Source organism: Syzygium oleosum, unplaced genomic scaffold (assembly GCF_021117445.2).
Source record: "Syzygium oleosum isolate NSW1041296 unplaced genomic scaffold, Sole_v2.1 Sole_v2.05, whole genome shotgun sequence".
Taxonomy (NCBI): domain Eukaryota; kingdom Viridiplantae; phylum Streptophyta; class Magnoliopsida; order Myrtales; family Myrtaceae; genus Syzygium; species Syzygium oleosum.
Genome location: NW_026607489.1, coordinates 13,301,819 through 13,325,076, shown reverse-complemented (window position 1 = coordinate 13,325,076; position 23,258 = coordinate 13,301,819). Strand labels below are relative to the sequence as shown.

General features: G+C 41.1%; 3 protein-coding genes across 8 annotated transcripts; 2 read left to right on the top strand and 1 right to left on the bottom strand.

Annotated features, from left to right (window-relative positions):
• Window positions 1-3,093: 3,093 nt before the first annotated feature.
• On the top strand, window positions 3,094-11,831 carry LOC115693387 (polyadenylate-binding protein-interacting protein 4-like). 6 transcript variants are annotated; one of them, XM_030620370.2, is made up of 16 exons: window positions 3,094-3,441; window positions 3,953-4,033; window positions 6,161-6,314; window positions 6,381-6,542; window positions 6,623-6,759; window positions 6,946-7,136; window positions 7,996-8,173; window positions 8,269-8,499; window positions 9,096-9,220; window positions 9,335-9,401; window positions 9,521-9,554; window positions 9,837-10,156; window positions 10,272-10,406; window positions 10,580-10,675; window positions 10,776-10,838; window positions 11,463-11,831. In XM_030620370.2, the coding sequence occupies exons 2-16, from the start codon at window positions 4,031-4,033 to the stop codon at window positions 11,490-11,492; spliced, it is 1,926 nt and encodes a 641-aa protein (XP_030476230.1). In that variant the 5' UTR covers window positions 3,094-3,441; window positions 3,953-4,030; the 3' UTR covers window positions 11,493-11,831. The 6 variants fall into 6 exon arrangements, with proteins under 6 accessions (XP_030476230.1, XP_056167520.1, XP_056167521.1 ...); XM_056311545.1 differs by having other exon boundaries at window positions 3,095-3,441; window positions 4,018-4,033; window positions 10,272-10,418; XM_056311546.1 differs by having other exon boundaries at window positions 3,095-3,441; window positions 4,018-4,216; window positions 10,272-10,418.
• Window positions 11,832-14,481: 2,650 nt separating this feature from the next.
• Window positions 14,482-19,172, top strand: LOC115693398 (nuclear transcription factor Y subunit A-3-like). The gene is made up of 5 exons (XM_030620385.2): window positions 14,482-15,772; window positions 16,096-16,187; window positions 16,278-16,352; window positions 17,931-18,101; window positions 18,561-19,172. The coding sequence occupies exons 1-5, from the start codon at window positions 15,517-15,519 to the stop codon at window positions 18,927-18,929; spliced, it is 963 nt and encodes a 320-aa protein (XP_030476245.1). The 5' UTR covers window positions 14,482-15,516; the 3' UTR covers window positions 18,930-19,172.
• Window positions 19,173-19,927: 755 nt separating this feature from the next.
• On the bottom strand, window positions 19,928-22,030 carry LOC115693373 (formin-like protein 14). Its single transcript, XM_030620349.2, has one exon. The coding sequence runs from the start codon at window positions 21,961-21,963 to the stop codon at window positions 20,173-20,175; it is 1,791 nt and encodes a 596-aa protein (XP_030476209.1). The 5' UTR covers window positions 21,964-22,030; the 3' UTR covers window positions 19,928-20,172.
• Window positions 22,031-23,258: the final 1,228 nt, after the last annotated feature.

Genomic DNA, 23,258 nt, shown 5'->3' with positions numbered 1-23,258 from the left:
GATAGCGAAGCTTTGCGAGAGGTGCATGTGACTGACGCGTTTTTTGAGTAAAAGTAATTAGGCACGAGCTAACACTAGACTGGAAAGAAAAGATGTAGTTTGCAAATAGGAAGAAACGATAAAACCACGATTAAGCTCGATGAACCATGTGGTTGAAAAATGAAAATGGGATTTCATGAAACTTAGTTTATAAAATTAATTAAATGGATAAGGATATTTTAGGTAACATTTTAGATATTCTAGTTACAGGATAGTTACCAAAAGCAGTCTCACATCAATTTCTAAATTCTATTTGATTTTCTTAGAACTTGACCGAATCAAGAATATTCATTAGATTTTTCTGACATTTCTTTTTCTTTCCATAAGCATCAAAGGAGTCATTGTAAACCCCACTTTATCTCCTTTTCTTTCTCTTTCGTCTACTTACCATCTCCTTGCCAATTTTTCTCCTCACTTTGCCTTTTATTTTCTCTCAACTTAAAAGCCGAAAACAAAATAAAAATGAAAAATTTAAATTATACGAAAATCTCAAATCAATTTGCAAGACTTTCAACCATATACTCTTTATGAGCATATTTCTTCACATCGGTTTAATGCGATTAAGATTTCAGCCATCGAGTATCCTTAACAAGACTCAAACTCAAAACTGCAAGAAGAGAAAATACACTATCTTTTCCGTTAAAGCCAACCCTCATTCTTTTTTCAAATTCCGGGACGCGCAAGATAATTTCGATTCGCGAAATTGAAAAAGGATGGAAAAAAAAAAGAGTGATTCGCGTTTGATAATGAGTTCCAGAATGATAACCATTCTATTCCAGAATGAGTTCCTGAAACAGAAATAGATTTTTCTATTTCTGGTTCCAGGATGAGTTTCTGAGAAAAGAAACCCGTTTGATAATGACAAAAAATTTCTATTTCTGTAACAGAAACCCGTTTGATAACAGCACAAAATTTATATTTTCCGAAACAAAAACCCGTTTGATAAACAACACAAAATTCTATTTCCATGAACAGAAATCCATTTTTTTAGAAATGGAATAAAAATAATTAGAAAATCCAAAAAATTCCTAAAAATCTCAAAAAAATTCAAAAAATCCAAAAAAATTGAAAAATTCTAGAAAAATTCATCACAATTTCCAAAAAATAAAAAAATTCAGATTTCGGGAAAATAGGAAATTTGTTGAATTTTTTCAAAAAAAATCAAAAAATCAAAAATTTCAAAACTTCATAGAATGGCTTAAAATACCTGTAGCCATCGACTTTTAGTGAAATTTTAATTTTTTTAGGTGCCCAAAAAAAATCAAAAAATAAAAAATTTCAAAACTTCACAGAATAGTTTAGAATACATGTGGCCACCCACTTTGAGTGAATTTTAAATTTTTTAAGTTGCCCAAAAAAATTCAAAAACTCAAAAATTTCAAAACTTCACAGAATAGCTTAGAATACCTGTGGTCACTCACTTTGAGTGAAATTTTAATTTTTTGAGGTGAAAAAAAAAGCAAAAAGTCAAAAATTTCAAAACTTCACAGAATGACTTAGAATATCTATGGCCACCCATTTTGAGTGAAATTTAAATTTTTTTAGGTGCCGAAAAAAAATAAAAACATAAAAAAATCAAAAATTTTAAAATTTCACAGAATGACTTAGAATGCCTCTAGCCACCCACTTTGAATGAAATTTAATTTTTTTTAGGTGCCCAAATGGTATTTTTGTTTTTTTTATTTTTTGATTTTTTTTCGGCACCTAAAGAAAATTAAATTTCACTCAAAGTGGATGGCTATATGTATTCTAAGCCATTCTGTGAAGTTTTGAAATTTTTGATTTTTTGCTTTTTTTCCTTTTTTTCGGTACCTAAAAAAAATAAAATTTCATTCAAAGTTGGTGGCCACAGGTATTCTAAGCCATTCTGTGAAGTTTTGAATTTTTTGCTTTTTTGCTTATTTTTATTTTTTTTCGGCACCTAAAAAAACTTAAAATTTGCTCAAACTGGGTGGCCACAGGTATTCTAAGCAATTCTGTGAAGTTTTCAAATTTTTTATTTTTTTTATTTTTTTCGGCACCTAAAAAAATTTAAATTTTGCTCAAAGTGGATGGCCACAGGTATTTGAAGCCATTCTGTGAAGTTTTAAAATTTTTGATTTTTTGATTTTTTTGATTTTTTTAGGCACCTAAAAAAAATAAAATTTCGCTCAAAGTGGGTGGCCACAGGTATTTTAAGCCATTCTGTGAAATTTTGAAATTTTTGCTTTTTTGCTTATTTTTATTTTTTTTTGCATCTAAAAAAAATTAAATTTCGTTCAAAGTGGGTGGCCACAGGTATTCTAAGCCATTCTGTGAAGTTTTGAAATTTTTTATTTTTTTATTTTTTTCAGCACATAAAAAAATTTAAATTTCGCTCAAAGTAGATGGCCACAGGTATTCTAAGCCATTCTGTGAAGTTTTGAAATTTTTTATTTTTTGCTTTTTTAAAATTTTTTCGGCACCTAAAAAAAATTAAATTTCACTCAAATTGGGTGGCCACAGGTATTCTAAGACATTTTGTGAAGTTTTTAAATTTTAGATTTTTTTATTTTTTATTTTTTTGGCATCTAAAAGAAATTAAATTTCGCTCAAAGTGGGTGGCCATAGGCATTCTAAGCCATTTTGTGAAGTTTTGAAATTTTTGATTTTGTGATATTTTATTTATTTTTTTCGGCACCTAAAAAAATTTAAATTTAGCTCAAAATGGGTAGCCACAGATTCTAAATCATTTTGTGAAGTTTTGAAATTTTTGATTTTGTGCTTTTTTTTCCCATCTTAAAGATCGTGACTTTCAGATGAACATGTGTTTTGAAAAAAGAGTTCTCTCGTAAATGATTCTCATTTTTGGTCTAGAAATAGAAAACCTATTTTTTTTTTGTTCTGATTTCAAGTTCAGAATCGGTTCTGGAACAAAAAGTTATTCCGAAAATAGAAAGATAGAATTGCGTTACCAAATAGATTTTTGGTCTAAAGCTATTTCTGAGAATAAAAAATTAGTTCTGGACAGAACTAGAATAGATATCATGCACTACCTAAAAATCCATGGCGGTTCATATAATAGCGAAAAAAAATATAAGTAAGATTCTACGCCGTCTCGCAGTCTCTCTCTCTCTCTCTCTCGTCTCGCGCAACGGCAGATCATTTCGTCGCCAATTTACCACCACCCTCCCCCGCTCTGTCTCTCTCTCTCTCGATCTCGATCGATCGATCGGCTTCCCCTCCGTCTTCAACCTCGAGCTCGCGCTCGATCTCGATCTCTTTCCCCCAATCCGCCGTTCCGTCGTCGCCTTCCCCTCGCCTGCTTCGAGGAAGCCCTAACCCTCGATTTCCTGCGCGGCCTCGGGGAAAGGTCCCCCTCTCCTGCCTCGTTCCGGGCCCCGTTTTCCGTCGGCAATCGGGCGCCGGTCGAGGCCTGTTCAGGTACGGATTTTGCGGTTCCGAGGGCTCTTTTTCTTTGGGGGGAATACTGGTTTTAGCTCTTCGCTTAGGGGCGAGCCAGTGGCTGTTTTGGTTGTTCCGCGACGTTTTCGATGCTCGGGTGCTGGGGTGGTTAGGGTTTTGTCGCTCGCTCGGAGGGAGGGAGGGGGGGGGGGGGGGGGGGTGTGATTCTGATCGGTGTCCGCAATCGCGAGTTGACGGTTTAGTTGCTCTTTTCGCTCGGTTGTTCACGTGGATAGGTGCGCGTTGGTGCATTCGCTTTTGTTCTGCATTTCGCGCGGGATTGAAACGAAATGAATCTGTGGCTGCTTTTGATGCGTTAGCTATTCTCTATGCGCACGAGCTCTCTCTCTCTCTCTCTTCACGCTCGAAACGGTTTGTGATCGATACAGAGGAAGTACGAGTGATTGTTCATGCAGTTAGCTTAAAGTGATCTCTACAGCTGATAGAGTGGGCTACCGCCTAATACATCGCGCCTTCTTTCTTTCTGCAGCGTGATTTTATCCTCCCGACTCTGCAAGCGTGCATTGATCGTTTTTGTTTGCTACTCCAACGCAGGCAGTAATTGCAGATGGTAATCCAATAGTTCCCATCATTGGATGTTTTTTTATTTCTCAACGTCTGTTTCCACCTGCGGTGTCCGCTGAGGCTTCTGCCTTCTGTGGTTGTCCTTTGGGTCTTGTGGGATGATTTTATATTGCCGCTACCATTGTTGATAACGATATCAGTGATTGGCGAGATATTTCACAAGTCAAAGGTTAGTCATCGTTATCATAAAGCCATTATCTATATTAGTTTTGTTACCGAGTCAATACCTGCAGATGCACTTGTCCATGAACAAATAGAGCTTTGACTAATATTGACTGTTCTTTAAAAGTGGAAAATTCCTAAATCAGCAGTGGTACTCTCAGAGTAAGTTCTGGTTATGTTTGAAGATCAACGTTCTAAATATCATTGCTATTGTTAGGAAACTTGTGATTGGACAGTGGCGAAGTTCATTGTTTATCTCTTAAACTATTGGATTGGTCATTGCCCGTGTAAGAATTTCTCCAAGTAGTTTATCCGTGATCGTCTTTTGGGTTTTAGAAAAATTCACACTGAGGTAGTTGTAGGGGTTACTGGCCTATCTGCAAAGAGAGATCATTTACAAAAAGGAATCCACGGTCAATAAAACTATTTACATCCCAGAATAAATCAGTACTATACGAATAGAATAGGGGGATTCCCAGCTCGTACAAAACCTGTTGAAGAAATTATCTAGATACCCATTTGTAAGCTTTCTCCAAGTTGACCTTGATAGCCATCAGTTTCTTGCCTTTAGTGGATTGCCTTAAGATCGATATTAACTTTAAGTGCCTCCATAAGACCTTTCTTATAAAAGCTTTCTATTTCTATTGTTTTCTAACCAACAGAAAACCAGAACGTGAACTTAGGATATTCATTGTAGACTATTGTGAGGGACTATTCTTGACTTAGTTTAGCCCTAGAGAGGAATAAGAATTTCAAAAAGTCATCTTCCGTGGAGAATGTAGAAGAACATGTATCATAGTTTCTTCCTTTCCTTGAAAGGAAGCAGTCATTTTAGTTCATGCTCTCACCCTTGAGAGGAGCAATGGTGATGCATGATCTAGAGTGGGCTTTCGGCATATCGGTTTCGTCTCTTTACTTGACTCATTTGGTGCGTGTTTTAAGAGGATTGCAACCTGGGAAAGGTGAGGCCGCCAAATGGAGCTTCTATTTACTGTAATTTATAGTATCTTTCAAATTTTTTGTTAGGTCCTCATCAAAAGGCTCTGAAGAATATTTGATTACAGTAAACTTTAGCAATGGACAACTGACATAATTGGTGCCTTAGGCTCTTCCACACTCAGTCTCGAGATTTATTCTCTGTGAAGTTCATCTGAAAATGGAGCCATTATCTAATAGACCTCTTCTACTAATTTGTGAAGAAGAAACATTATCTCATATGTATTCTACCAAATTGGTATATGTTTTTGACAGTTGACAAATTTTTTGGCATATTAGCCACCTGAATAAGAGGTATGCTTACGAGTCTGTTTCTTTGTCCTTGACCTTGCAGTCATGGGAAGTAAGAACATGTTACCTTTTCTGGGAGATTTTTCTGTTGCTTTTTTATTTTGTGGGTTCTGGTTTTGGTTGTTCCTAAAAGATCTGAAAGGTACTATCCTGCTTGTGATATTGTGATACCTTGTCCCCCATTTTGGAATGTGCATTTCACAAGGCTTGGGCTTTTACAAACCTGCTACATGTCATATGGTTGAGATAGCTTCTGTTTTTCTGATACAAAGTTGTTTTCTGCATCTTGAGCCCACAAGTACAAGAACAGTTCTCTGCATTGTTGCAATGCTTGTGGCGATTCTGCATTGAAGACTTGCAATCATATTGCAATTCGTGTATTTCTTTTTGTTGATTGATTAGTGTGGAGGCTAACCTTTTTCTTTAACTGCATTTGATTCCCTACCTATGATTAACTGCTTTCTTTCTAAGTTAATAGTGTTTCTTTGGTCACCTTGCATATGTGCCATGTTCTTACTACATTTTTTTAGAGGACATGTTATGCATGTTTGGCTGAACTTCATACTTCTTTATCTTTTTTTTTTCCTTCTTTTGTTTATTGGGTTCTGCCAAAAGATCTATTGATTGCTTTTGGATGGTATTACTACCTTCTACCATCTTCTAGACTCTGCCGCCAAGGATGAACTTCCAGCAACTTGCACATCCCAAGTCTTCTGCTAATGGAATTGGCCGTCGTAAAGGTGAAAGAGAAGGAGGAATGAGGCTGGACAATAGGCTGCATTCTGGAAAATCTGGCATCAGCAAAACTGGCAGCACAGGTATGATATTCCGAAATATGTGTGGATTATTTACATATGGGCTTTCTCTAATGGCGATCGTCGTAGGTTCCATGGCCGACAGCAAAGCTGGAGGCAATTTAAGCCCATCCCGTGATAGATTAGTGTACTTCTCAACACGCCTAATAGGTCATCATGTGGAAGTCCAGGTGAAAAATGGATCCATATATTCTGGAATATATCATGCCGCAAATGTCGATAAAGATATGGGTAAGTTTTTCTTATTGCTAATGTGGTTAAAGTGAATGATCTATTCTTGTGATTATAAACATTTAATTCATTGTTCCCAGGGATAATCTTGAAAATGGCTCGCATGATAAAAGATGGGTCTGTTCAGTTGCATAGGGCTAACAGTGAGTCCCTTAGCAAGGCTTTTACAAAGACTTTGGTAATACCTGCCAAAGAACTTGTCCAAGTCATTGCGAAGGTAACTATCAATTCCCTTTTTGCTGTATTCTCCTTTTAAATATGCAGCTTGATGAATTGAAATAGTTAAGCAAGTCACGCATAGCTATGTGTATGCTAGGGAATAAATTCTGTCTCAATTGGTGTAGTAGTGAAGGCGATGATTGACTTCTGAATCTAATTTTAGCATCTTCATGGGCGATGCCAGGACTTCTCTGTAGCTGGGGATGGACTGTCAAATGAGGTTCAATCTGAGAAACAGCGGGAGATCTTGATCGACTCCTATATATCACAAGCGCGTCATGGTGATTTGGAGAGAGAATTAAAACCTTGGATCCCTGAAGAAGATGATCCCCAGTGTCCTGAACTTGAGAATGTCTTCGATGCCCCATGGGATAGGTTGTGACAGTTATTTTTCACCTCTTTGGAGAATGTTGTATTTTGTATTCCTGTTATCAACCTTTGCATGCTAATTGTTAGTTAGGATAGAAAATTAACTGTTCCTTAACTCCACATTGGCTAGGAGTGTCATAAGATGATCGTGGAAGGAAAACCAGAACTCAAAACACTTTATAGGCTTTTGTAATGTATTTCTTTATTTAGTGGAAGGTTCTCTTGGTGTTATCACCAAAAGGGCTAGCTTTTGGATCCATGCATGCATTCCCTAATTTATTTAGAATTTTGAAGCATAATTGCATGATGAATCACGTTTTATGTTCACTTTGACATGCCTAAGTGTTGCCTAATATCTCATTTTCGTTCACAACTTCACATGTGTAAGGAAATTTTATGCTTTATTTGGGCATAGGAGTTGAAATGGTTTTGGGGTTAGAACATTGTGTAGGTGCTGAAAAAGTTGGCTATCCTAAAGCTAGTGGGCAGCAGCTCCATTAGAGTTCATGTGTTCCACAAATTGTAGTGTCTTTTGACTCAAGCCTAACCCCTCTTTTTGCTTGTGAATTCTCGATTTTGGATTAGAAGGGCAGGGACTAGGGCTTGTTATGTTGGAAAACACTGTCCTGTTTTCTTTCTGCTGGCTGACATGTGATTTCATAAAACTAGTTTGAATTCAATGGCAAGCTTTCTTGGACTCTTTTGTGTTGAATAGCAGTTGTCAATTTCTCATCTGTTAGGTGTTTTGGGTGTGTTACCATGGTGTGTATCTACTTATTTATCAAGTCTTGGAGGTTCTGAATGTAGATTCCAAGAGATTTTGTAAATATACTGACTAGCCCAATCGCTTTTTGTCATTTTTAAGAGGGTGGGATCAGTTTGAGGTGAATGAAACTTTATTTGGAGTGAAAAGCACCTTTAGTGAGGATCTTTACACGACTAAACTCGAGAGAGGCCCTCAGATGCGAGAGTTGGAGAGAGAGGCTTCAAGAATTGCGAAGGAAATAGAAGGCGAGGATACTCAAGATCTTCATCTGGCAGAGGTGAGCATCTTTTTTCATTGTTTTCTGCCTTTTAGTTTGTAAGTTTCTCATATATTTTCCTGGAGTTAGTGTTTTACTTGTTTTCTGATCGGCAGGAAAGAGGAGTTCGTTTCCCCGAAAGTTTTGATGTTGACGAGGAGACGAGATTCTCTTCAGTCTATAGAGGTGGGGTGGCTGATGATAGTGGATATGGAGAGGAGGAGGATATTCGTTTGGATTCATGGAATACTGAAACATTTGGCAGTGACCCTACTTCTGTCATGATTGGTTCACTTGATGGGACAGACACTGATGCTACTCAAGTATCAGCAAGATCTTCATCCACGGTACCTTTGCCACATTTTATTGTTTCTATGTTGCATGATATGCCATATGCGGATGACCTTATTCTTTTATTGCCTTCAGGGGTTCCTTCTAATATAGTGCATATAAATCATTCTCGTGTGGCTTTTTCGCATAAGAAAGACAATGTACCTGGTTGGGGAATCTGTAGACCGGCAGTACTATCCTGCTTCATATGCCCCGTGTTTGATCTTTCTTAAATTTTTTTTAATTCAGCATTGCTATTCTGGTTCACTTGTGTCCATAGCTCATCCAGTAGGGTTTTTCATTGGTAAATACCACGTGCAATGACAAATTCTGGGATGACTGAAGCCATGTTTACATCCTCAACCAATTCAGTTTTCTAAATCCATTTCAAGTCATTCTCCATGACAGACGGACATATTTGTGGTTTGCATTCCTGTATGACATTGTTATACTGGTTTCTACTGATAGCCCTATCGTTCGATGTGGTTGAGTTATTCTTTACTCATTCAATATCTCTGAACTAATAGCACTTCTGTTACAGCTTTCTGTAAGATTTTATGGTGTCTTTCTTTTCTTTTTCCTGTCATAATCACGTTTTTCTATGACATTGCAGGATGGGCCTGAAACTTCTCAATCTAGTGTTGGTGCTGATTTGTCTCAGACCGGTGCTGATCTTGCTGTTCGGTTGCCATCTGAATTCACCTGCAAAAGTGTTCTTGCATCGGATGATGATAACAGGTCCTTATCATGCAGATTACTTCTATTGGGAATAAAGGAATTTAAATGTCATTGTTATTGTTTCTTAGGAATGAACTGCACAAGCAGTCATGTTTTTTTTTATTACTTATGTAGGGTACAGGAGAGATCATTGAGTGAACAAAGAGGACATACTGAGTTAGATGACACTGGGAAGCTGCCAGTAAGTGAAACATTTAGCTCTATGCATCCTCATTGGAATTTGAATGTGGTCCCTGTCATTGCCTTCAACAAGTTCTCAGTGATGTTAACATTTCTACTTCTCTAATTGTGCAAATGCAGCCTGCAAAGGACACCGGGATATCAAAAGCTGAGGGTGAGTAAAGTTCTTACGTAGTATATCTGAAAAGGGAAAAAACAATAAATGGAGTTCTTAAATGAGTTTTTTTATTTCAAGCAAGATAATAAAGGCAATTGCTCGGTGGATGGTGACTGCTGCAACTTTCTTTCCTATCTTCCTATTTACTTTGACAATTATTGATATGATAATATAAAACAGGATGAAATAAGAATTTATGTTCTAGTAAGGTCATCCATTTTTATTTTGTCGTTTAATTGTTATTGATGGAACTATGTTATATTATTTTCTTTTGCTCAGATTCCATCTCATTGTCGAAAGGAAAGAGTGGTTCTTCTCATAAGGGTGTATTGTCCAAGGCTGCAGCTCCTGCTTCTTCTACTGTTGCCTTGAAGGATCATAATAAGATAAATTCTCGTGGTGATCTATTCGAGACACCTACTTTGGCAAAAAATGGGGAAACGCAGTCCGTGGATTCTCATGGACGGCCTGGTAGCTCTACATCATCTACTTCTGATCGTCTTGGTGTTGCATCAGCTTCTGCTGGTGCTGGGTTGACGCCTAGTTCATCAGTAGGATCCTTATCCTCTGAAAAATCCAACTTGAACCCCCATGCTAAGGTTGGAAAACTTCCATTTGCTTTTAGTTTTCCTTGCTGCTTTTTATGGAGATGGTTTCATACTTTGCTGATGAGATACGAGGGTTTTCTGAATTTTATCATGTTTTCATTGGCAGGAATTCAGGCTGAATCCCAATGCAAAGAGTTTTGTCCCTTCTCAGACACCTGTTAGGCCTCTGTCCCCAGTTGCAGATAGCTCCTTCTACTATCCAGCTAATATGTCTGGGGTGCCCCAAATGCACAGCATGCCTGTAGGAGTTGGAGTAAGTTTTGTTTTTTTACCTCTATATATTATGTGCTTTATGTTCCATGCACAAGTTGGAATTATACTTACTAGTTACATCAGTCTATTCAGTTGTTCTCTCTTTCCTTGTTGATGTTATTGATCTTTGCCTGATTGCTGGCTTGCTTTAATAATTTGCAGATGGGGCCTTTTGTGGGACATCAGCCCGTAATTTTTAATGCACAAGCTCCCCCTGTGCAATCACCACAAGCATATTTACACCCAAATGGTCCTCATGTACGGGTTATTCTTGCTTTCCTCAAGTTTTTATTGGAGGCTATACATTTGTTATATTCCTGAATTAATAGTATGCATTTTCACTGTTACTCAATTGCAGTATGGACAGCATATGCTTGTTGCCCATCCAAGACAGTTGCCTTACATGCCAGGCTTTCCACCGGTAAGATGCATTGCAATTTGTCCGAGTTTTACTAAGTAGAGGATAAAGATAGTAAAATGATTTGATTAAGTTCCACCTGTCTTGGATATAAGTAATAGCTAAGGCTCCGTTTGTTCTACAGAAAATGAATGATTTGGAAATTATTTTCCCAAAAATGGTCGATGGTATAGTTTGAAATATTTAGTCAATGGAAAATATTTTCATTATCATCAATAATTAATGTCTAAACATTTTCGTAAACGATAAAAGCAGTTTTCATTAATTCATTTTTGTAAGAGATACCAGTGATTGTCTTTAAAAAAATATTTTCCAAAATTTTTCATTTTCCATGAAACAAACAGAGCCTAAGTTGTGATTGTTTTTTCATTTTTTCTAAAATAACCCACAGAAAAAGTACCAAGTACAATGAGATTGCAAACAATACTGCACTCATGCCCCACCTGCATCTTGTTTGATTGTCAGTGCAAGTTGAAAATCTCCTTAATGACATTATGTTATTGTATTAGACAATCCCTAGAGAATTGTCTTAAGGCTTTAAAGATATAGGGAATGATATGTGCTTTCCGCTGTGCTTGTTAAGAGCATACAATATGAGTTGTTGACACTTTTTCTCCCCTCTCTCAGGACATGCCATATAAAGGACGAGATTTTTAGCCAGTCCCATTGAAGGTTCGCGTTCTTGGAGGTTTCTACTGACAAATAATTCGGGCGACTTAGATTCTTGGGAGTTCTGCTCACATGAATAAACCTTCTTCATAGATCTACTTGGGAAAGAAAGAAAGTTCTTTTTGTTTAAGAGCTTGGCCGTCAATGGGGACCCCCTAATTGTAACTTTATTTCCATGGCTGACCATTGTATGTTCCTCTCATACCATCAGATAGTGGCGCGTTTCAATTGATGGGGACTTTGGTTTTCACTTGACATACTTGTTGAACCTTTTCAGACGTGACGGTTTTCGAAAATTTATTGTAGGTGTTAAAGGAGTGTTTCTCTCACATTATTTGCTCTGAAACTCTTCTATAAAGATCAATTGCAACCACAACCATGTAGAAGTTGAGGCGCAGGTAGGAACAATTGTGAGTTGGTCCCTTTCATTAACATGTTTCATGAACTCTATTTCCCAAGTGATAAACGAATTTTGTTTGAGTTGTTAATGTCCCATGAAATAAAACATATCCTTAATAAAGCCCTTGATCTACAGAGAAAATATTCAGCGGAGATTGTCGTTTACTTTCCACGCTTCTTGATCCGGTTGTGGCAAGACCAACTACAAGAAATGTTTGATCTTTTGTTTGTCTTTGCCATTATTTGTTTTATTGGCAGTACTTCATTAGTTTCTTGAACCGGAGAAAGCAACAGGTGATGGAAACATCAGAGCTACTTGTGGAATTTGGTTAAGGCAATGAAGTTTGATGTGATCTGGTTACAGGCTGTGGGCTAGCACCGTATATAGGTTTAGGGAAAATTGCAATCGGCATTTCTCACTTCTCATATTATATGTCATCTCGAATTTCTTCAATCTACAATTTACATCTTACCAATTTGAAAAGATTCATTTTTCCTCATTCAAATCCAAAATCTACATTAAAACCCTTTCTCCTATCTTTTGCCTTTCCTCACACAGCACGAAGTCGGCTGCCCCAACAGCACCGAGCTATCCGATGCCAACCCCACGTCCACAGCTCGACCCCGGTCGCTCCGCCGACACCCTCACCCCGTCCCCATCCCACCCCTGTGTCCCCATCCCAGCTTGTGCAAGCTCGCTCTCTGCCATTGCAAGCATCTGCAAGAGAGCTTATGAGCCACGCTAGCTCTGTAACAGAAGCTTGCGGAGTGGCCATGGCCACCGGATTGAGGTCGCCTTGAACTGACTCAATGACCATTGCCGGCCTTAGATTTGAGGTTGGCCATGATCGCAACGGCCTCCGGAATAGTGATGGCGGCACACGCAGTGGAGATGAGGTGTTGGGTGACGGAAGAGAAATAGTAGGGATATTTTGGGTGGGGGTAATTTGGGAAAAAAAGTGGCAATTTGGTATGTAATGGGTGGGTAGAAGATGCAATTTGAAATCCAATATAAAAGACCAAGATGGTGATAGTAGATTTTGAAAACTCGAGGATGGCGTTGGATGTGAGGATGCTAAATTGCTACTTATATCCAGGTGGCCCTAAAACAAAAAAATTGTAATTCAACCATAAATTAAGTGTCGTTTTCACGTAGAATAACGTAGATCGCATCATTGGCATGCAATCTTATCCTAGCTGTAATCGATACGAGGTCACATCATCAGCCGGCACTATTCCTAGTACAGGCTGAGCAGCATTGCTTAGTTGAAAAAAAATTGAATATCTTATTGTACAAAAGGAGTCCCCATCGTGACAAGATCGGAGTTAATTGGTGGCTTACCAAACTTCAATTATAAAATTACGTGATGAGATCATCATGGAAAGTTTGATTATTTTGCGGCATAGTCGGTACGAATTTTCAAGTGGCGGGCAGGTGGTAGAAGGTGAGATGCGAGAAATGTTGATAGGAGTGAACACACGCTTGACTTATAGCCAATCTTGTCACACTAAGCATGATTTGGAATGATAGTGGCCACTGGAGCATCTTTTTGGAAGATAATGACAGGTTTTTTTTACTCATGATCGGCGTGACTCATTGCCAAATTTCTAAACGACGAGGGAGCCTACCTAGATAGGTAACATTTGGAACAATCGTCCGATTATCGGATGTTTCAAATGAAGTAACACGCAAGTATCATGATCCCGAGATTTCCCATGAATAAATGACCGTGTTCAATCCAAAAAGACCGATCAAGTCACCTATCCTCTAAAATATCCTCAAGGACGGATAATACAGTAAATGTATCGAGTTTTAGACTATTCTCGCCGTAAACGCCGGTAATTGGCAGATGAAGAGATGCAATCACTTCCGGTAGTAACGAGAGGGACTCTTGTATAAATAAGGGATCTCTCATTCTCTTCCTTCTTTCTCTACTATCTAGGTGAGCAAGCCGTCGATCTTTGGGAGATCTAAGGAAGCCTCAGTCAGTTCCGAGCATAGATTGCTTGGTTTCATGACGTGAAGAATCAAATATATGCTGATCCACACACGCTCGTCCATTCCCTAACCGCTAAGCCAATTCAAGGGATAACTACTATTTTCTTAATCACAAAAGTTGAAGGGCACCCAAAGTGATCATAAAATCGAACGATCATCAAGTAAATTTAATTTCAACCACGTACCACAGACCAAGAAAATCAAACAATTATGAATGCACAGCTTACGATAGCTCAAAATTTTATACCTAATCTTTTATAAATTGAATATACAAAAACTCCTTCTGATCGTTTTCCAACTTATTTTAAATAGCTAATAATGCATGCATAATGAAACAAATCATGATGGAGACGCAAAATTATACCTTTTTCTTCTTCAACGCATTATCTGCAAAATGATATTTTTGTTTCTCTATTACTTTACCAGTACATGTTGATCGGTAAAACATAACTGAATATATATACACAATATAATAATTATTACTGTAGTGAAAATCTCTCAAAATATATACTAGAAAAGAAAAATATAAAGCGGGAAAAAAAGCGTGGTATGAATAATTTACACACGACAATTTGTTGAAAACGACAACTTGAAAATGGAGGAGATGATGGTCATCATCGTGGTGAAGGAAGAGGAGGAGGAGGAGGAGGAGGAGGAGGTAAGAATAGTCACTGGTCAATGGTCCTGCACTGAAAGTTTCGATCTGCAAGCATAGGTCGTCTCGGCGATGCGGTCTTCCTCTTCAATGTTGGTCAGGAGAGAATAAGTTGTGCCTTCAGAATGCACGTACCGAAAATGTTGTTCCTGGATTACAACCTTTAAGACGTGCAATGAGTTTCCTTTTATCGGTCAAGAGAAAAAGCAGCGACTCTTTGATGAGTGACAGGGATTTTAGCATGACTTGTTGAAAACTCAGGTGAATATTTTTCGTACTTGAGTTCTGGGTCTAGAGAGAGGAAGGTAAGCTCCAGAGACTTCAAGAGTTTAATGGAGAGTTCTAATTCTATGGTTCATGACGTACTCTTTACTTGCCTGAATGGACCCAATTGTTCGTTTCGTGCTTTTTCTCGTGAACTTTTTCCTTTTTATTTTGTGATTGAATGGAATGGTGTATTCTGTCGGAGTAATCAATCATGGTTTGAATCATATTTGCTGTTGCCTGCCGGCTTGTGAGATGATCCAAGACCTTTCACTGCTTGTGATACTCTTTGTAAAGGTCGAAGGGGTAGTCTTGATGGATCAGGTTCATGAAGTGTTTTTTTTAGTTTTCTGAAGGGCTCATGCATGAAGACAATCTTCTGTAGTAGTTAATGTTTGATGGAATGTCTATGCTCTAGAAAATCAGCTTCTCATGAATGGAAGTGTAGTAAGCCTCATACTTCTCGCATTTTTTTTTTATCTTAGTTTCTTGCTGCAAGTTTTGCTGTTTTTCAGAGTATTTGTCTACTCCAGATATTATGACCCTTTCTGGCGGTCATTCAGTTTGACGGTGGGATTCTGATGTTGGACCAACGATCAGGAGAAATGTCTTTTCGCTTTGTCGTTTCAAGAATTGGTGGATATTTCAGCAACTATACTCGTTAGCACGATTGATACATAAGTTCTATCAATTCAATGTCTTGGTATGTCGCTAGTAGCCCATCTTGGGAGGCTTCCACCACATCACAGTTGGAACTTGCACCAATGCCAAAAGATTCAGGCATAAAGATGGGAGTTCCATTGCAACATTCTCATGGCTTCAAACAATTGAATGTTCATTTTCAAGAGCAGGACTCGTGTTCTACTCAATCAACCGGTCAATCATACAATGAAGTGCCTAATATAGGAGGAAGTACTGAATATAACCAAGCCACAATTTTAGAACAGACAGGTCATTTCCCCATATCCTCGTTTTCTCTTCCCTTTTTATCAGATTTCAGCCAGTTTTGTTGGAAGCTTATATCACGTATGCGGGAGAGCAAAGTATGGGAAGTAGAGTTTTAGGATCTTCTTTCTGAATTTTATGAAGCATTGTTGATACTGTTCCGATAAACTCAAGGAAATTAGCTACTAGTACCCTTAACCAAGCGTGGTCAACCTCTTCCATTACCTTTTGTTGGAGCTGGTATCAGGGTAGCATGATTTGAATCTACTCAAAGCTACGCAATTCCTCAGCAATGATTCAACTAAATATTGCTTCCTCTTCTTGCTCAGAACATGGCGAAACTGAAGGGCAATCCGTGAGAGGACAAGCTAAATCAGTCTTGTCAATGGCAACTCGGGATTTAATCTTCCAACCTTTAGAGGTTGACTATAGGAAATCTACTTTAAATTGAAATTTTCTTAGCTTGCCAGGGCAAGTTTACATGGCAGAGGATAACAAGTTCTCAATGCAGGTGTGCATCCCACTCCACCATGCTGAACCATCCTTGGGTGGTTTTATGCCTGCTGCTTACGGGCCACAGGCTATGGTTAGTAGCCGATGCATTATACCTCTTCCTGCTTACTTTTTTTCTTTTTGCTAATAGAATTTTTAAACTTTAGACTAGTTAAAAGCTGTGCAAATGATAAACATGGATAACTGTTCGGTTAATCTGGAAATGGAGTGCACAAACTTTCTACTTATTCTCATTGGCACTATAATGTGCTTGTACTAAATAACTGTGAAATTTAGCATTCTCGTGATGGACACTGTAGTGTGTGGTCAGATCAGTGTAATTAACTAGTGTATTGTCTATTTTCACCGCAAGTTGAGTACTGACTTTGCCATGTCACAAATACTTAGTGTCAGACTCCCAACTACAACTCTGCTCCTATAAGTCTTGACTTCAAGAAGCCGATAGGTACTGAATGGCATCAGAATTGAGGTGGGCCAGGGGTCATGTGTGGCAGATTTAAAGTGCTTGCAGTTCTAAATTTTGAAGGCGTTGATTAGTAAGTCATTGTGAGTCTAGAAAGCATGTCCAGATGAAAACCAATCATATTCCAACTGTTAATTACAACGTATTCTTTTTACACAGTCTGTATTTATGTGTGCTTGGGGTTTTGAGAGGAGATTGGTTTCTCTCATTATGGAATGTGTCAACTGTAATCCTACATTACAATGTTTGCCTTGTTGCCTTTAATGCTAGTAGTCAACTAGCACTTCCCACTGTTATGCATTCCTACAAAACCAAACTTTGCTGCGTAGTTATTAAAGATGGTGCATTGATTGACTATGAGAAAGAATTGGCTTTGCATTTCTAGAGCTAAATGGCAATATTTGTACTGTGCCCATGTCATAAATGTAGCGCTGTTATGCTGTTGGTCATACTTTTTACTTGATCTCTGTACTCTCTGCCATACTTTACATGTCAAAAAGCATAACACGGATTAGAGTCTGAGGAACTACAAGAATCACAGAGCCACCGAAAATTTCATCTAGGAGAGACTTCGTTCAGTTCAGCTATTTCCAGTGCAACATATATTCCCTCTGCCTTCCATATTGCGTCTCTCTTCTCTTTTGAGTTCATTGAGTGAAGGGCCTCCTTGATGGTGCAGTCATATTATTCCTCAAATTTATAACATAGACCATCCTTTTCATTAAGTAGCACCACCAAAGCATCCATTCGATTTGATCACGAGTGTGCTGAAAAAACTAATCCTAGCATTTGTAAAGTGGGTCTATGAAATCCTATGCCACATATTGTTATATTATATACATATTTTTTTGCCTTTTCTTCTAACTTTGCATCTCCTTTGCTCTTATCTCTCTGCTTTCTTTAATTTAATGATTCTTTTTGTAGGTACTTCCTCTTTTGTATAGTTTCTCGAGATAGAAGGCATATTGCACAGTTTATTTTTAGCAACCTTTTCTTTAACTTAAATGCTTTATGGTTTCCACTCTGTGGTTTTTCCAACTGTGGTGGTTTTTACATCGAGTCCGGTCATTTTTACGCTGTGTTCAAATGGAACTCTATATAAACACCATTAGTCCAACTTGCAGCGAGGCAAGCATGTGTCTTCTCTGTAACGCTCTCATAAGCTATTTGCCTCTGAAATGTCGGCAGATCTCTTGCCCTCGAATGGCAGGAACAATACCTTCTCGACTGCCTCTGCCCTTCGACATGACACGAGAAGAACCGATCTATGTAAATGCAAAACAGTATCATGGTATTCTCAGGAGAAGACAGTACCGTGCGAAGCTCGAGGCTGAAAACAAGCTCATCAAGGATAGAAAGGTACACACTTGCAAAAGCACAAGATAATGGCTTTTCCTTCTATTGGCTGACTTCTAGATGGATATGTGATGATCTCGCAGAATTTAACATTGTATCGAAGTAGAAGCTTGCGTCTTAGTTCGAATCTATGACTTCTTTCCTCAACTTCCATAATCAAGAAGTTAGGAATCTACCTCCACATTGCAGGAGCCTTGAGCACTGGGACGCTTTTTTATTTGAATATTTACATTGGTTGAGCTAATACTAGCTAGCATATACACGAGGGTGAAATGTTAACTGTTAAGGCACCTGGATTACACTTCTATTTACTGGTGCAAGCTTCTAGACTGATGTTGGTTTAATGAAATTGAACAGGATGTCTTTAACGTCACCAGCCCGTCAATTTCATGCACCAAATCTAGGTCTAGACATATCTCATAAGAAATAAAGTTTAGAACTGATCTATTATGATGCGTGCAGCCTTACCTTCACGAATCTCGGCATCATCATGCATTAAGAAGGGCAAGAGGATCCGGTGGGCGTTTTCTCTCAAAGAATCAGAAAGAATCAAAATTTACTACTCTTAATGATGAATCAAATGTCAGAAGCGTGTCTTCAGCCAGTGATTTACCGAATTTGGAGGTGCGTTGGCTGAAAGATCACGGAGACACCGCCTCCACCACCTCTTGCTCCAAAACGACACAAACCATCACCAGAAGTGATGCCATACCGGTATCAAAATTCAGGTTCTTTGGTCAACCTTGGCATGTGACGACTACGTGTGATCCTTCTTGTGACGTTCATTATAGTGGAGATATTCACCATCTTTCTCTGCCAGGTGAAAGATGAGTCAGGACAACAATCACAGTCGACAGCTATGTGAATTTGGCTTGTAAGTGGAGAAAGTACAGCAGCTGGTTTTCAATGGGAAGCCATCCTTGGCTATATTAGTGTTGCTTCAAAACTACTTAATTGCTGCGCTTGTCAAAGTAAAAGCCTGCTGATTACAGACTCTGTTACGAAACTGTCGTCGTACATAAGCTTGTTAAGCATGTTATTATGGTAAGCATGTGAGATTGTTTGCCTGATTGTTCTCGGAAAATTTTAGTTACATGTTCTTTGGATCAGGACTTTTCTCAAGTGAAGAGAAGCATCTTTAATTGTGTTTGACTACCTAAAAAGGGGAGATGACCCTTTTACAGTTATGTTTGCCTGATCATGTTTGTTTGATGTTGTCAGTTTGGGCTGCTCGCGGTCAACCCAAGCATGACAGACTCAATCCATGTCTTACATAGATCATGAGGATTGCAAATTGTTAATCATGGATGGGCTTGCGCATATGAAAAGCCCGGGTCCATTTGAACACTAGCAAGCTCCGCAACTCGAAATGTAAAGAAGAGGAAGAAGAAAAAACAGAGTGGATGTTCACAAGTTGCAGGGCAGACACAACTAAAATCCAAAACAGCACAAGGGCACGTTCATCATTCGTCGCCTCTGCCAAAAATCGAATCAATTCCTACGTCTTTCTTTATCCAAGAACCTACCCAGAAACTCTTTTCTCTCCTTTTGGTGAAACTGAATACCACATTCATGGCATCATGTTCGGTCACTGAGCTGTCAGCATTCATGAAGAGGGAACCGGCGAATCGTGTATCAAGAAGCACCATCACATCAAATCACATATCCCTAGTCCATGCAAGCGAAAATTGATTGCGGGTGCTCACAGAATCGTGCTCAGGACGCATTACGAGCTCGTTCATGGACTATACACATTTGCATAGAGATGATCTTGTTCTTTTGAGAAAAAAGAGAAGCTTGGGAAAGAGACAGAGAGAGAACATATGGAATTATGGAAGATAGAATTTATTTCAATTTCCCTGTGTATGATTCAATCTTCTACGTGTATAAACATTGTGTGCGTTATTCGACTCGACTCGACCCGACTATAATCTCAACTCCAAAAACAGTCAATCAATCTGCACATCTATGAACAAATAAATAAGCAAAAACTCAAACAGGGAAAAAAAAAAAAGAACAAATCTTTATACTTAAACAAAACCTCATCCCCGTCGCCAAAAATCATCCTGGTTTCTCATCCTGTTCTTTCCGGCGCCAAATTGGACCTTCTCTGCTTAATGGAGTTCATCTTCTCCAGGGTCAACCCATCTCTGAACCTCGCGATGAATCTGTCGGCCTTCGTGTCCACGTCCGGGCTAGGACAGAACGCCGGCGACGTCGCTTCCGACGACGCATTCGACGGGCTCTCAGTCATCCCCGAGACGCTGGCCTCATCGTCGCCCTCATTGTCCTCGGTATCTGGCGTACCATGGCGCCAGGAGTTCGTGCTCTTGATCCTCACGTAGTCGCCGCTCACGGCAAACTTCCATGGCGCCACCTTGAAAGGCGGCGGCGGAGGAGGCAGAGGGATTGGGATCGACGGCGACAGGCCGCCGCTGTTCGTGCTGTCATCCGAAGACTCGGAGTTTAGTCTCTTTGTCTCGGGAGTGTGAGATCTGTTGATGGTGATCAAATCTGCGGTGGACTGAGGAAATGCAGCTGGTCTTTCCCTGGTCTTGCGCTGAGCTGCCGGCGGCGGCGGAACTGGCGGCGGAGGAGGCGGAGCCGGAAGAGCTTTCCTTGTCTTACCCTTTTTGGATGGGAACAGAGCGTGGAACACAGAAGGAGGTGGCGGTAGCGGCGGCGGCGTGGGCGGAAGGCGGGAAGACGACGGCAGTGGCTGGGAGGCGAGGAGGGACTCGAAGTTCTCGATGCTCTTTTGTCTCTGCTTCTTCCTCTTTATCTTCAGCATGCCCAAGAACTCCTTGGTCGCCGATCCACCTCTCTTTTTCCCACTCTTCTCCTCCATCGGATGAATCACGGGCGGTGGCGGCGGGGGAGGTGGCGGAGGCGCCGGCGGAGTCGCCGGCCGTTTGTCAACCTCATCCTTAGTCATGGGAGCAACAGTCTCATACGTTCTCTTCGGCTTCCGTTTATTTCCAGCCGCCCGCGCTCGCGGCGGAGGCGGCGGTGTCTCCGGCGGCGCTGCTGGCGGTTTGTCAACCTCATCCTTAGTCATGGGAGCAACAGTCTCATACGTTCTCTTCGGCTTCCGTTTATTTCCAGCTGCCCGCGCTCGCGGCGGCGTCTCCGGCGGGGGAGGCGGGAGTGGCGGCGGAGCAGACGGCGGAGGCGTGACTGGAACTTCCATTTCGTCGACTGCAGCATTACGATAGCGACTATCATCGGCAACTACACGCTTGATGTCGAACTTCTTCTCTTCTTCGTCTTCTTCTTCGTTCCATCTTCTCCTGGAATGGACGGGTTCCGACCCGAAACCCCGACCCACGACAAGATGGGTATCGTCGTAGAATCTCCGCGGTCCTCCGCCGTAAGTCCACGGCGAATCCTGCGCCCTCAGATCCGGGTACGAGCTGCTGTTTCTCATCCCCCCAGACGAACTCGAGGAGAACCCATATCCGCCCCGATCGGAGCTCCGACGGTCGTAGCTGTCGTACCACTTGTACGGCGTCGACGGGTTCGACGTCGACGACGGCGACTTCCGCGAGTCCGACCTCGGGTACGAGCCCGACGACCCCTCGTCTCCGCCGTGGTTGGATCTGCTGAGGAACCCGCAGATGATGGCGAAGAGGACGAGGACGACGTTGATAGTGTCCCACCCCTTCTTGACCGAACGGGGCCTGAAGATCTGGGAAGCGAGGCTGAGGAAGGGCGGGACGACGAAGACGACGAAGGCGACGGCGACGGCGGCGGCGGCGAGGAAGAGCAGGAGGGGGAGGGCGGCGGACGAGTCGCGGCGGGCCCGGCGCCGGTTGCCGGAGGTCTGGAGCCAGAAGGGCGGCGTGTCGGCCTCGTCTTCCTCCATGGCCGGCTGTCGCTGAGCTCGGTTTTTGCTTGCCGGGGAGTTTTAGCTTCTTCTTGCCTGTGTTTTTTGGGGGCTTTGCTTTCTTGGGTTTAGATCAAAAGGAGGAGACAAAAGGAGAGCTGACTTTATACGTGCGCGGGGAACGAAAATGCGTGGGGAGCGGGGGTGGCAATCATCAAGCCGTGATGTAGGGGGTCACTATTATGTTATAATAATACTACTACTACTACTACTAATAATAATAAGGAAAAAAATCACCAAAAACCCCAAATTTTACCATTTGTGACACATTTACCCCAAATTTTTTTTTGTGACACAAAAAATTCCGAACTTTGCTTTTTGTGATACATTTACTCCAATGTATTTAGTCCATGGGCATTTTCGTCTTTTTTGCTTTTTCTTTCTTTTTTTTCTTTTTTTTTCCTTTCCGCGAGGGCTGCCCTCGCCGGCGTCGGGCGAGGGCTGCCCTCGCCGGCGTCGGGCGAGGTTCGCCCTCGCTCACCCAGGCTAGGGCGACCTTCGCCGGCGTCGGGCGAGGTCGACCCTCGCCGGCTGTCGGGCGAGGGTCGACCTCGCTGAGCCTGGCGAGGCGACCCTCGCCGGCGTCGGCAAGGTCCGCCCTCGCTGGGCGAGCGAGGGCGGCCCTCGCCCGATCTCGACGAGGTCGACCCTCGCCGGCTGTCGGGCGAGGGTCGCCTCGCTGGGCGAGCGAGGGCGCCCCGACGCCGGCGAGGGCGGCCTCGCCAGATCGGGCGAGGGCGACCCTTGCCGGCGTCGAGCGAGGGTCGCCCTCGCCCGATCTCGGGCGAGGGCCGCCCGACGCCGGCGAGGGCCGCCCTCGCCGACGCCGGCGAGGGCCGCCCTCGCTCGCCCGGGCGAGGGCGAACCTCGCCGACGCCGGCGAGGGCCGCCCTCGCGGATCGGCGAGGGCCGCCTCGCTCGACGTTGGCGAGCGCCCTCACGGAAGGAAAAAAAAAAAAAAAAAAAGAAAAAGCAAAAAGACGAAAATGTCCATGGACTAAATACATCGAAATGTGTCACAAAAAGAAAGTTTTTGGTGTCTAAAAAAAAGTTCGGGGTAAATGTGTCACAGATGGCAAAGTTTGGGGTTTTTGGTAGTTTTTTCCCTAATAATAATAGTAACAATGATTTATAAAAATTAAGTACGAGAAATTTCGTGAGTTAAAAGTTAATTGGGACTTATGTGTTGGGACGCATATTCCAAGGGAAATGCAGGGGACGGGACGGGAGCAGTGGTGTGCTCCCGAAGTTTTGCTGTCACATGAAGAACGACA

What these genes read in the sequence shown, in the direction of transcription:
- LOC115693387 (XM_056311545.1), top strand. An exon ending in CAGCAAAACTGGCAGCACAG is followed by an intron (nt 6,315 to 6,380) that starts GTATGATATTCC and finishes CGATCGTCGTAG; the next exon opens with GTTCCATGGCCGACAGCAAA. An exon ending in TTCGATGCCCCATGGGATAG is followed by an intron (nt 7,137 to 7,995) that starts GTTGTGACAGTT and finishes GTCATTTTTAAG; the next exon opens with AGGGTGGGATCAGTTTGAGG.
- LOC115693373 (XM_030620349.2), bottom strand. Translation starts at nt 21,963, where the DNA reads ATGGAGGAAGACGAGGCCGACACGCCGCCCTTCTGGCTCCAGACCTCC.
- LOC115693398 (XM_030620385.2), top strand. Translation starts at nt 15,517, where the DNA reads ATGTCTTGGTATGTCGCTAGTAGCCCATCTTGGGAGGCTTCCACCACA. An exon ending in CTTACGGGCCACAGGCTATG is followed by an intron (nt 16,353 to 17,930) that starts GTTAGTAGCCGA and finishes AAATGTCGGCAG; the next exon opens with ATCTCTTGCCCTCGAATGGC. An exon ending in AGCTCATCAAGGATAGAAAG is followed by an intron (nt 18,102 to 18,560) that starts GTACACACTTGC and finishes TGATGCGTGCAG; the next exon opens with CCTTACCTTCACGAATCTCG.